Source organism: Populus trichocarpa, chromosome 19, assembly GCF_000002775.5.
Source record: "Populus trichocarpa isolate Nisqually-1 chromosome 19, P.trichocarpa_v4.1, whole genome shotgun sequence".
NCBI classification, from domain to species: Eukaryota; Viridiplantae; Streptophyta; class Magnoliopsida; order Malpighiales; family Salicaceae; genus Populus; species Populus trichocarpa.
Window position 1 is genome coordinate 921,123 of NC_037303.2, and position 13,364 is coordinate 934,486.

At 30.6% G+C, this 13,364-nt stretch overlaps 1 protein-coding gene across 11 annotated transcripts in view; it reads right to left on the reverse strand.

Moving 5' to 3' along the window:
• The window catches only part of LOC18108011 (monooxygenase 2), a 94,293-nt gene that overhangs the window by 5,556 nt on the left and 75,373 nt on the right, over positions 1 to 13,364 (reverse strand). For 3 of the 11 annotated variants that reach the window (XM_052449516.1, XM_052449513.1, XM_052449509.1), the window contains 2 exons: positions 1,063 to 1,460; positions 180 to 957 (listed from right to left, as the gene is read on the reverse strand). In XM_052449516.1, coding sequence (XP_052305476.1) covers positions 389 to 957; positions 1,063 to 1,460 — 967 coding nt within the window. In that variant the 3' untranslated portion in view covers positions 180 to 388. Of the gene's footprint in view, positions 1 to 179; positions 958 to 1,062; positions 1,461 to 1,715; positions 1,782 to 1,918; positions 2,249 to 7,939; positions 8,759 to 8,879; positions 9,097 to 9,458; positions 9,744 to 13,364 lie in introns of those variants that run through there. The other 8 variants (XM_052449514.1, XM_052449510.1, XM_052449512.1 and 5 more) reach the window with 7 other exon arrangements.

Consider the following 13,364-nt stretch of genomic DNA (forward strand, 5'->3'; position numbering starts at 1 on the left):
GGCCTGAGTAACCAGGTTTATTTTTTTTTGCAAGGAAGGATGACATATCATCTATTTTTTTTTAAAAAAAAAAACGTGTTATTTGTTGTGGTAGATGATGAGTAGTCATGAAACTCACTTTCTAACCACGATCACCCCACCAGGGTGATCGGGAAACCAAATTTAGTTTTTATAGGATCTAAAAGTTAATTTTCTAATCTATTTTTTTTGAGTGAATTTTTATTTTTTCATAACATAAATTATAAATTACAGAGCATAGGAAGACATGTTTTTTTTTTTTTTTCATCTGGACACAGTAACCAAATAATATAAAAAGACTCGTTAACCAGTAATTGAGAGCCATCGTCTGAAACCACTCATCTGCAGAATCTATATGCCAAAATTGAATCTAGTCCTTCTTACTTGAGTGATCCATATCACCGAAGGACATAGCAGGAAGTTTGCCACAATCTTTATGCACAAGTCCAGAAATCCTGCCAAAAAGATACTTGTAAAATATTCCATCCCTTAAGAATTTCATCCACCATTTATCTCCACCGAGCTGCACCCAACCTGCTAAATATGATCCTGTGACAAGAAAAGCAGCACGCCACCTCCTTTCCTTCACATAATCATCTATGGCTTTAGCCATGTCTCCTGGAACAATCAGCCCTCCATTGTTTATAACTGAATTGCCAATGTGTCTGCCCAATACCACAGCATCTTCTAGTGATGAACCACCGCCTTGTCCTAGGTCAGGAGTCATGGGGTGCATAGCATCACCAGCTACTGTCACATGTCCTTTGCTTAGCTTTCCAAATATGATGCCCCATGGCTGCCTAAACATCAACGGTGCCCATGTTAATGTTGAAAGATCAGCATGGCGGACCACGTCTAGGTATGTTGAAGGAAACTTTTCTACATGTTTCTCAAGTACATGTTTCTGTATTTGTTCGGGCTCTCCTGCCATCTTATCTCCTGAATTGAAAATTAGTTCAGAATAAATGTTCCCCGCAATGATCTGACATGAACGATCATTTGTGTCCAGCTAAAACGAGAAATAAGGAAGGGTTTAGTGCTAACCGCTGTAGGTTAAAAACCAGTAAAGTTCTCTGTCATTAAGAGGAACAAAACCAGCTCTTTTGCCCACATCCACGAACTGATGAACTTCTTGCTTAAATCCATGGCCTTGAGGAAAAACTGCTAAACCTCGCACAGCTGACCGCCCTGAATGGACAGGTTCTGCCAGTCCTAGCCAACGTGCCACCACCGAGTTCACCCCATCACAGCCTATCAGAACCTTAGATTTGATTGTAGTTCCATCTTCCAAATGTATAACAACAATGGAAGCACCGCCTTGCTCTTCATTTTCAATGACAGCTAGCTTGGAAGAGAATTGAATTGAGTCAACCGGCAATTCCTCTGCCAGTGCCTCTAACAGTGCTTTGCGGTGAAGTGTCCTAATTCCTTGTACATCGCCCCTATTTCACACAAGACAAGGCATTAATTCACACCCAGAACTACGTCATAGGAAGCGAATGTTGATGAGAGTGGAGTTTTGTCGGCATACACATGAAGGAATCCGGTCTGTCCATTATAAATCAATATTACTATAATATTGAACCGACAAAAATTTCTTTTATGATTCGTACAGCCATTCATAGTACAGATCCTTGCATGAAATTGTACTAAAAAATTAATCAAGAAATTATTTTATTAAGGTTCAAAAAGTTTACCCAGTATTGGCCACTCGGAAGAGGACTTGTTGAACATCTCCAGCACTAACATTGGTTACATATCCCCTAAATCATACAAGGGGAAAAGAAAAGTGCACAGGAAACTAATCAATCACCCAGAAGATATATAATATTCAAATTCAAGAAACGATGGACAGACATGATCAAAAGAATAGAATTAGTGTAGAGGAACAACTTATTACATCGATGTAGGAGCATAAATGGGGGTGAGCTTGTGAGAAACACCAAGAGCATCAAGAGCAGGCCAAGCATTTGGAAATAGAGTCAAGGCTGCACCTGTGGCTCTTAGCCCTTCTGATCTCTCTAACACCAGGGCTCGAACCCCTACTCTTTTCAAAGCCACTGCTGTTGCCAACCCTGCAATTCCTGCTCCGACTATCACCACATCCTCCATCATTTCCATCTCTCTCTCCCTCTGCGTGTATGAGTGTTTCCTTCCACAGGGTGCCTCGTCTTGTTCTTATTATAACCCCATGTGCTTGGACTCCAAGTCTGACCATGACGCACTTGTATACATAGTATCTTAATGTTTTTCTTCATGGTTATCGAGCCACTTTGCGAGTTAATAAAACTAAATCTCTTTTTTTGAACTATTTAAATAAATAAATAAAAAACTAGAGGCGGCTCTTTGGTTATTTAACGTATATTTTAAGAGAATTTTTTTATTTAATTTTTTTTTTAATGTTTTCAATCGATTTGATATATTGATATCAAAAATAATTTTTTTAAATAAAAAAATATTATTTTGATATATTTCAGAGTAAAAAACACTTTAAAAAATAACAACTACCACACTCTCAAACATCCTTTTAAAGAGCTGCTGTGACATTGTATTGTTTTAGGGTTTTCATTTTATTTTTGCGTTTCAAAAACGTTTTTGAAAAAATTTAAAATTTTTTAATGTTTTTCTTTGCTTCAAAATTTTTTTTGGTGTTTTTAATTCATTTTCATGCGTAGATATTAAAAATAATTTTTAAAAAATAAAAAAAATATTATTTTGATATATTTACTAGTAAAAAATACTTTAAAAAATAACAACAACCACCTTAAAATGTGGTTTGTTATAGTTGAGATTATATTTTGTTGTTATTATTATAGCTTTTGAAAGTGTTTTAATTAATTAATATATATTAGATATTTTACTTAAAAATCTTTCTTGAAATTTTTGTTAAAAAAAATATAATTTATAATTATTTTTAAACTAATTGTTTTAAACACCACTGCAAAAACTACTAAGATACTGTATACACATTTGTATAACACAATTTTTAGAACCAAAGGTAATATTATAATGTTTGTATTTGTGTTTTAAAAGTATTTTTTTAAAAAATAATTTTTTAATTTTTATTTACTTTAAATTAATATTATTTTTTTTAGAATTTTTAGATCATGCATTTATCTCAAAAATAAATTTTTAATATAAAAAAAATATTATTTTAATATATACCACAACCACCAAACCCAAGGTGAACTTGTAAGTGCTCCTCCGATGACAAGATTCCATACGTTTTGAAATCGACAACGTTTGTTTAAACAATCTCTCTCTCTCTCTCTCTCTCTCTCTCTCTCTCTCTCTATATATATATATATATATATATATATATATATATATATATTAAAGTAAAAGCATTTTTGTTTGTGGTCGTGGAATCCACAGCACATACAAATTAAAGTAACCCCTACCGCGTGATAAAGAATTGTTTAAGCCATAAAGTTAAGCAATCATTTCATATTTTATTTTGATAAAATTTCAAATATATGATATCAAATTAAATCATAATTATTAAATTTAGGCAACATGATGGGTCAAAGAACCATCTCAACCCAAAAACTTAAGTTATTAGGTGAGGTTCCAGAATATGATTTATATTATTCCCTAACACACCCCCTCAAGTGAAAACCCTTTGGGCTTGAAACTTGCACAGACCCACATTACCTTGTGCTTAATTTTTATCAAATAAATAGGGATGATGAGATTCGAACTCGAGACCATTTGGTCATCAAGGCTCTAATACCATGTCAAAGAACCATCTCAACCCAAAAGCTTAAGCTATTAGGTGAGGTCCTAGAATATGATTTATATTATTCTCTAATAAGATGAAACATAATCTAAACTAAATTATTAATTGCATCAAATAAAATATTAATTTAATTAATTTTTTTTATTCAGTCAAATTTAAATTGAACTAGATATAAAATAATCACATGATCAAATTCATTGATCTAATTAGGATTTTAATTATTTTATTAACCCAACTAAACTGGATTCAAATTAATCAACCCAATATCTTGTAAGAAAAAACTAATGTTTTAATAAAAATAGATGTTTTGATGACTTATATATTGACGTAATAATCTAACAATCCAAGCATTTTCCAAAATTATTTCCTAATCTGAGTTTGACACCTAATTAAAAGTGAACATGCATGATTGAAAGAAGACAAAACATAACGACATCTTTTCTCATTTTCTCTATTGAAATCTCGATGTTGGAGAGTATAGTGGTAATTATAATTTAATGTTTTTTATTAGAAATATATTAAAAAAATTATTTTTAATATTTGCATGTCAAAATGATTTGAAAAAAAAATTAATTTTAAATAAAAAAATTAAAATTTTAAGAAATGTAATTTTAACATGTTAGAGAATAATATAAATCATATCTTGATATCTCATATAACAATTTAAATTATTGGGTTGAGTTGGTTTTTTGACATAATATCAGAGATTTAATGACTAAGTAATTATAAGTTCGAATTTCATCATCTCTATTTATTTGATAAAAATTAAACACAAGATAGTGTGAGCTTGTGCAAATTTCAAGTTTAAAAAACTTTAACTTAAAAAAATATATTAAAAAATAATATAAATTATATCTTAAAATTTTATTTAATAATTTAAATTATTAAATTAAATTAATTACTAAAATAACCGGAATACCAAATACTACCTTAATTCCTCTGTGTTTACAGCGTTTAAACTTTAAACGCATGAGTCAGATTTTTTAAGGGTAGGATCTAGGATCTTTAGTGTTGTGTCTAGAATTGTTTATTGATATATTCAGGCCGGGTTAGAGTTTATAACTAATTTAATTTTTAATATTTTATAAATTTAGATGTGGGGATTTTATGAATTTACAAATCTTGCAAGGAGAAAAAAAATCATCATAGTACGTTGTAACAGGTGTGATTAATTTATGGCATCACCTGGATGGTCGAATGATTTTTTTTTCCTTGCATGTGCCTGAGTCCAAGGTTAGGTAAGATGTAGCTTCGATCGAATCAATAATAACATAGATTAATTTTGAGTGGCATAATTTAATTGATAAAACTTTAAATTTATTTTTTAAAAATCATCAGTTTGAGTTTTACAAGATTTTAGGGTCATTAAAAATTTACATTGTCATTAATTTTAAAACCTGTAAAATTAATTAATTAAGATACTAATCCGAATATCCATATTAATTTAAAATAATAATAATAATAACATAGGCCCAAACGTAAGACTGGCACATGCCAGCAGTTGCCTGTGTTCAAGACGTTTGGTCTCCGCTTCATTAAGGATTATATATTTACGTATACTACTTTCAATTTAAAAGTTTAAAATTATTTATATATAGATATCTTATTTTAATTTTTCCATTACTAATGAATATTCCACCTACTCATATAAACATTTAATTAACAACACAAAATCGAAAGTATTTGTTCCGTATAAAATTATTTAGTTTGAACAAAACATTTTATAATTTATTGTTTGGCTTGTTAACGAATACTATTTCAAAATAGTTATTTGGGGTTCGAAATTAGTGAGATGCTAGTTAGTTGAAGGTCGGATTAAATTTCCTTTTTGATTAAAAAAAATAAAATTCAACCATTGTTATCATGTTTTCTAACAGTAAAAAATAAATTTGATTTGTAAATTCAAAATTTTTAGTGTACATTTAATAAAATTGATTGAGGTTTTTATACACTAATAAATTTTTTTAAAGAATTATTAATGCTAAATAAAATTCAAGTTGAAAATTTGAAAAATAAATACAAATCAAGACACCTAATCTTGTTTTGCAAGGAGCCCTCAAAGCTTTTTTGTTTATTAATATGAAAATGTATTTTTATCTATATAAAAAGAGCAATAATATATTTAAATTTCATTGAAACAAATTAATTTTCTAGCATTATCCCTTTTTTATCAATACATGTTACCTCTACAAAAAAAAATAATTTTTTTGTTGTTCTATATCATTTATTTAATAAAAATAAAAATAAAAATAAAAATTAATTAAAGCAAATATAAAAAAAATCTTGGACGCTTTAAGATAAGGATAAAACAAGCATTTGTCTAATTAAAACCATTTTATCTTATTAACATGCTTAAGAGAAGTTTTTTTTTACAACATTTTATCTTGATTATAAAAGAAAGTATTAATTTTTTTAAATGATATTCTAGGAATTTCAACACAAATATATTAAAAAAATAAAAATAATATATTGTTTGCACGTTGTCGTGGGGAACTCTTTGGTAGCGTTATTAAACTCGGTTTTGCCTGGTAGGTCAACCTAAAGTCACTTTGACCTGGCTCCTACCTTGGCTCAAGTTTCAAATTAAATAGTATAGGAATTGACATAATATAATCAAATCAATTTGATGAGTCTAAAGTAACCCAATCAAAACCTGATTTGAATTAAAAAAATTATAAATGCTAGTATTTATTTATTTATTTTATAGAAAAATATAACACAACAACATTCTAAGTCGATTCAGGTCTTCAGGTTTGGCCTAACTGACTAGGTTGATTAGGCAAAAACCAGTTGTTTAAAAGATTATTAAAAAACAACATTAATCTAACTTTTTTATATATAAGAAAAAAATATTGGAATGATGATATTTTAGATAGACCTAAGTTAAGTATGTTAACTCACCTAACTTATGATGAAGATCATAATCCTTGCTTTAATAACCATGCCTTTTGAAATCTTTTTTTTTAATTGAATGATTAACAATTTTAAAAATTAGAGGAAGGGTGTCAATTAAATAGTAAATAAAAAAAATAATGCAAAATAAAAAAAACTCATATAAAGAAGGGTATTGATTAAAATTTAAAAAAACAAAAAATAAAAACAAATAACAAAACATAAAGCACTAGGTGTGGTTGGGCCTAGCAGACTAGCCTTGTGTGACTAACCAATAACCCAAAAGCCTAGGTGCACCTCGGCCTGAAAACCCAGGCCTGAGCAACAAGGTTTATTGTTTTTGCAAGGATGGATGACATATCATCTATGTTTTCTAAAAAAAAAAAAAACATGTCATTTGTTGTGGTGGATAATGAGTTGTCATGAAGTCCAGTTTCTAACCACCAAAGTGATTGGGAAACCAAAGTTAGTTCTTATAGGATCTAAAAGTTAATTTTCTAATCTATTTTTTTCTTCTAAACACATCTAATAAACACCCTTAAAGTCTCAACAAACTAAATTCTTAATTCAAATAGCTTTGAATTAGTCGAAAAACACAAAATTAAAGTAAAAAATATTATTTGTTAGCCCAGATCTACTTTTTTTGACAAAAAAAACACCATAATATAACTCTTTCCATCAAATAAAACCTATTGACTCAAAAAACAACTAGTTTTGTCATTGAAATTTGAACAACCATCAATTATCTTTCTTAAAGAGAAAAAGATGAAAACTAATTAGTGGTGGATCAATGATTTAATGACAAATATAGCTTTTAAAATAATTTTCATCTCTTAAAAACATAATTATTAAACATGACCTGAACTCTAAATTGATAAATTGATCTAAAAAATTTAAAAATCAAAGTTTGACACAAGATAAATTTTTAATTGAATCAGATAAAATACTAATCTTCCAATCCTCAATCAACTTGATAAGTTTAATGTTTTATAGAAGAAAAATAAAAAATTGTTATTTTAATAAAATAATTAACCTAGTGACCTATTGATTGATATAATAACCCAATTATTCACATCAATCTCTAGATTGGTCTGAAAACTATTCTTAAGTTATTTTTCTAAGTTTTCAATTTCTTTTTCTTTGGACAAAAAGTATTTTCTATTACCCAAATTTTCTTAGATAAGAAAGCGAACCATAAACAGTAAACACACATATATAACAATAATGTGAGGCAAATAATAATATAAAAGCAAAACAACATTGACAATAACTTGGAAGAAGAAAAAGACAGAAGCAAAAGAAAATTCGTATTTCTTACCTTCCTCTTCACTATGATATTATTCTTACTTTGACTAATTAATGAGACTTTTTTTTTTAAAAAAAAAAAAGAAGACAAAACCAACAAAGAAGAAAAAGACTAACGCTACCTTCCACTTCAATATGATATTTTGATAGCAGCAGCAAGAGGCTAACTATGTTGAAATTGAGGGCAATGCTCTAAAACATAACAATTTGCAGAATCACTTGTCAGCACTGAAATTTAGTCCTTCTTACTGGACAGATCCATTGCACCAAAGGAAATAGCAGGAAGTCTTCCGCAGTCATAAACAAATACTAGTCTAGAAAGCCAGCCGAAAAAATACTTGTAAAGTGCTCTGTCCCTGAGAAATTTTATCCACCATTTATCTCCTTGCTGCATCCGTCCTGATAAATACGATGCTGTGACAACCATAGCGGCACGCCACCTCCTTTCCTTGACATAATCATCTATGGCTTTAGCCATGTCTCCTGGAACAATCAGGGCTCCATTGTTTATAAATGAATTGCCAATGTGTCTGCCCAATACCACAGCATCTTCTAGTGATGCACCACCACCGTTTCCTAGATCAGGAGTCATGGGGTGCATAGCATCACCAGCTACTGTCACATTTCCTTTGCTTAGTTTTCCAAATATGATCCCCCAGGGAGGCCTAAACATCAATGGTGCCCATGACAATGAGGAAAGATCGGCATGCCGCACCACGTCTAGGTATTCTGAGGGAAATTTTTCTGTACATTTCTCAAGCACATCCCTTTGCATTTTCTCTGCCTCTCCTGACATCTTTTCCCCTGAAATCAAAATTAGCTCACTATAAAACTTTCCCTGAAATGATCTGATCACATGAACCAATATTTGTGTCTTGCTAAAATGAGAGAGAAATTAAAGGGATGAAGAGTGCTAAGTGCTAGCCTTGGCCAGAAAAAAACCAGTAAAGTTCCCTATCATTAAGAGGAACAAAACCAGCCTTATCGCTCTCATCCAAGAAAAAACGAACTTCTTGTTTAAATCCATGGCCTTGAGGAAAAACTGCTAAACCCCGCACCGCTGATCGACCTGAATGGACCAGTTCTGCCAGTCCTAGCCATCGTGCCACTACCGAGTGCACCCCATCGCAGCCTATCAGAACCTTAGATTTGATAGTAGTTCCATCTTCCAAGTGTACAGCAGCCATGGAAGCATCACCTCCTTGTTCTAGACTTTGAAAAGCAACTAGCCTCGAAGAGAATCGAATTGAGTCAGTTGCCAATTCCTCTGCCAGTGCCTCTAACAACACTTTACGGTGAAGAGTCCTAACTTGTCGAGGGTAGAGGACTTCTCGAACTTCTCCGGTACTAACATTAGTTACGTATCCCCTAAATCGTGAGAAAAAGAAGTTCACGAGAAATTAATCTATCATCCAAAGCATGGTATTAAAATCCAAATTCAAGAATTTATAAATAATCAAACATAATGAAAAGAAAAAATTAACATGGTGAAACAATTTATTACTTGGGTGAAGGAGTATAAAGGGGGATGAGCTTGTGAGAAACACCAAGAGCATCAAGGGCAAGCCAAGCATTTGGAGATAGGGTCAACGCTGTACCAGTGGCTCTTAGCCCTTCTGATCTCTCTAACACCAGGGCTCGAACCCCTACTCTTTTCAAAGCCACTGCTGTTGCCAACCCTGCAATTCCTGCTCCAACTATCACCACATCCTCCATAATTTCCATCTCTCTCTCCCTCTGCGTGTATGAGTGTTTCCTTCTACAGGGTACCTCATCTTGTTCTTATTATAACCCCATGTGCTTGGACTCCAAGTATGATCATGACGCACTTGTATACATACCTTATCTTGCAAGTAATTAAGAAAATAATGTTTTTCTTCATGGTTATCTAGCCAATTTGCGAGTTAATAAAACTAAATCTCGTTTTCGAACTATTTAAATAAATAAATAAAAAACTAGAGGCGGCTTTTTTGGAGAAAAAAAGAAAGAAAGAAAGAAGAAAGGCAATCTCATTGGTCATTTAAAGTTTGTATGAAAGAACTTTCGTTTTCAAAGAACTTTTTGTATCAAAATGTATGAAATAGGAATTTGCCATCTTCCATCGTGTAATGCAATAAAAATATCTGTGCTTTGATTAAGTCAATAAAAATATCTGTGCTTTGATTAAGTCAATAAAAATATAGACACCAAACTGAAATTTGCACTAACTCGAGTTAGAGTATGATCAAGCCTACAAAGTACAAACACTCCATAACAGTACTAAAAGAAACGGTTTTGACTGAATTTTTATTTTTTCAGAACATAAATTATAAATTACAGGGTATAGAAAGACATGTTTTTGTTTTTTTCATCTCGAGACAGTAACCAAATAATATAAAAGACTCGTTAACTAGTAATTGAGAGCCATCGTCTGAAACCACTCATCTGCAGAATCTATATGCCAAAATTGAATCTAGTCCTTCTTACTTGAGTGATCCATATCACCGAAGGATATTTAAGATTTGAAATTAATGAAATAAAAGTGTTACAAAAATTAAAAATAAAAAAGGATGGAAACTAACTTGTGGTGGATCTATGATTTAATGACACAGTCTTTTAAAATATCTTCATCTCCTATAGAAGTAATTATTAAATCTACCTCATCTCTGCATGATGGCTTGAAAAACTTACAATCCAAGTAGCAAGACTCATTCAATTCTGAGTGTTTTTAAAAATACATTGTTTTTTAAAATATTTTTTATTATAAAATATATTAAAATAATTTTTTTATTTTTAAAAAATTATTTTTAAAATCAACACATTAAAATGATCTAAAAACATTAAAAACATATTAATTTAAAATAAAAAAATTAAAAAAATTAAACTTTTTCACGGTATAAAACACTGTCCGCTTAAGTTAATAATATCTTTTAAAAAAAGTTTTCCTGTTAATAAAATAATCAATCATGTAACCTATGAGATGACATGATAACGTAGTGATCCAGGCTTTTTTTTTCTAGGTCAGCCCATGAATTGGTGTGGCAACTATACTTAAATCTCATAAGTTATGTTTTTAATTTATTTTCCTTGACAATAAAATATTTTTTATTACCCAAATTGTTTTAGATAAGAGGGTGCATAATATATTTATGAAGCATATTCTACATAAAACAAACTTAGTTAAATATTATAGAGGATGATACCTACAATAATGTGAGGTAGCAAAACAAAACAACACTGACTAAAACATAATGAAAAAAGCAGAACCAAAACAAAATTCTGACTACATAAAATAAGATTCGAATATTATTTTGAAATTGGCAACCTCTATCTCTACAAGTTGTATGTACGTCTCAGCCTATCGCTTCTGTAGCTGGTGGTAGATAGAAATTTCTGCAGCAGGAAGATGGCACACCATGAGGCAACAGATGATTGCTTTCAGCAGAAATCCCTTAGGCAAATACCGTTTGACAAGTCAACAGAGTCTCTTTCTTTGAACCAAATTCTTTTTGTCAAATCGGATAGACAAGCAGAGGGTAAGAAACTTTGAAAAATCTCTAGAAACCCTTGGAAGATTTCTCTTTAAACTAATCTTAGTTGTTAATAGTTCAGGCTTTTATTAAGAGAAGGCACAACATTAAGAGGGTATTCAAAACTTTTTGGTTAAGACCATGAGATCATCGAGAGCTATCAACAAAGGTATAATGATTGTAACGTGTTTCTCGTTATTTGTGAAAAATAATTTACATTTTGATATGTATATGCACAACATAAAATTCAAATCCTATGTTGTTAGAAAAGAAATCAGTCACCATATTTATATATTTTGATAACCACGTTAGTAATTCGGCGTCGTCAGAACCTCCAAAATATATTTCTAACTTTACTATCACAAACAAAATAAATTCTTAGTATAATCATGATGTAACATCCTCAAATTATAATGTCATAAAGTATCATATTAGAAGGCTCTATGCAAATTTTTTAGAATTTTCTGATAACCCGATCAAGAATTACAAATTTTTTTGTTTTACATGAAACTAGTCAATTTATGATTTTTCGCCTAGAGATTTTACACGTGAAAACCAGGTTGAACTCAAGGGAAATTTCGTTTAATATTTCTATAATATACTGAAATAAAAAAGAACAAAGGATTTGAATAAAAATTAAAAAAAACAAAATTCTGAAAATAAAATTAATAAATTGATATGTTGTTAACTCAGTTTAAAGGTTCTTACATCCATTTCTATAAATTTGTTGATCATCTAAGTAAAATAAATATTCTTTTATGTCAAGCAAATAAATTTGATATCCCTTAAAATAGAGAGAAATCGATGAGATTACGAGTACATTAATTAGACAAAGCTCTCTAATCAATTTCTTACCATCAAACGAATTTAATATTGAAAGCAATTCTTATTCACTCGGCAGTAGCCTTAGTAGTAAAGTCTGTGAAATTATTCTAAGCAAACTTTCAAAAGCTTGACAATTTAACTTAATTTATTCTTTCCTAATAAATCAACATGAGAATTGCAACAATCAAATTAATTCTTTTGCCTCTTATTTTAGTCCCTAACAACAATCACGGATTGAATGAAATTAAAAAGCATACATGTCATCTCAAAACAATTCAATAAGCTTGAATAATAGTCAATAACATAATTCTGAATAAGAAAAAATAAATATTAATTTTGAAAGAATTACAATGATAACATTACTTCTCATAACTTGTTAATGGAGATGGTGTGTATTTCTCTTGAACTAAAAGCCAAAGTTTAGTTCATAACTGCTAGAGAATTGACAAAAACAGAGAAAAAAAGAATGTTGCAAAGCCTCTGTTTCAGTCGTGTTCTGCTCTATTTATTCTCTCCCTTGGCTGTCGAATTTCTTCAGAATTCTTAGGTTAATTAGAAGTCCTTATGCTACTTAACTCCTTCCTTCTTTATATGGTCCCTAAGGTTGGTTAAATCTCTTAGAATTTGGTTGAAAATAGACTCTGTTGCTGTCACAACTTTGTTGTAATTCCAACTCTGCTGCAACTTAGACTTTGTTTCTAACATGATTTCTTGCAATATTCGACCATTTCAGCTATATTCTTTCATTCATGGCATGTTAGAGGCTTGATTTACGCCTTTCATAGGTCCTAAGGCCCACCTTTTCTATGCCAGACTATTAGCTGTAATGTGATGCTCGGCACTGTTAGTTTCCTCATCAAATTAGAAGACCAATCTCATCCTTCAGATTGCGTCCAACAGTTTGTCTTCAAAACGATTTTATCTGACCTGGAATCCTTCATAAAAGTTGTAGCCCTAGATGTGTAGATGATTTTGATGTTTGAGACTCAAAGATATACTTATTTGAATCTGTAATGTGAAAGTAGAGGATTTTGTTACAAGTAAGATTTCGGTTCGATTTTGCGGGTCTGATTAGA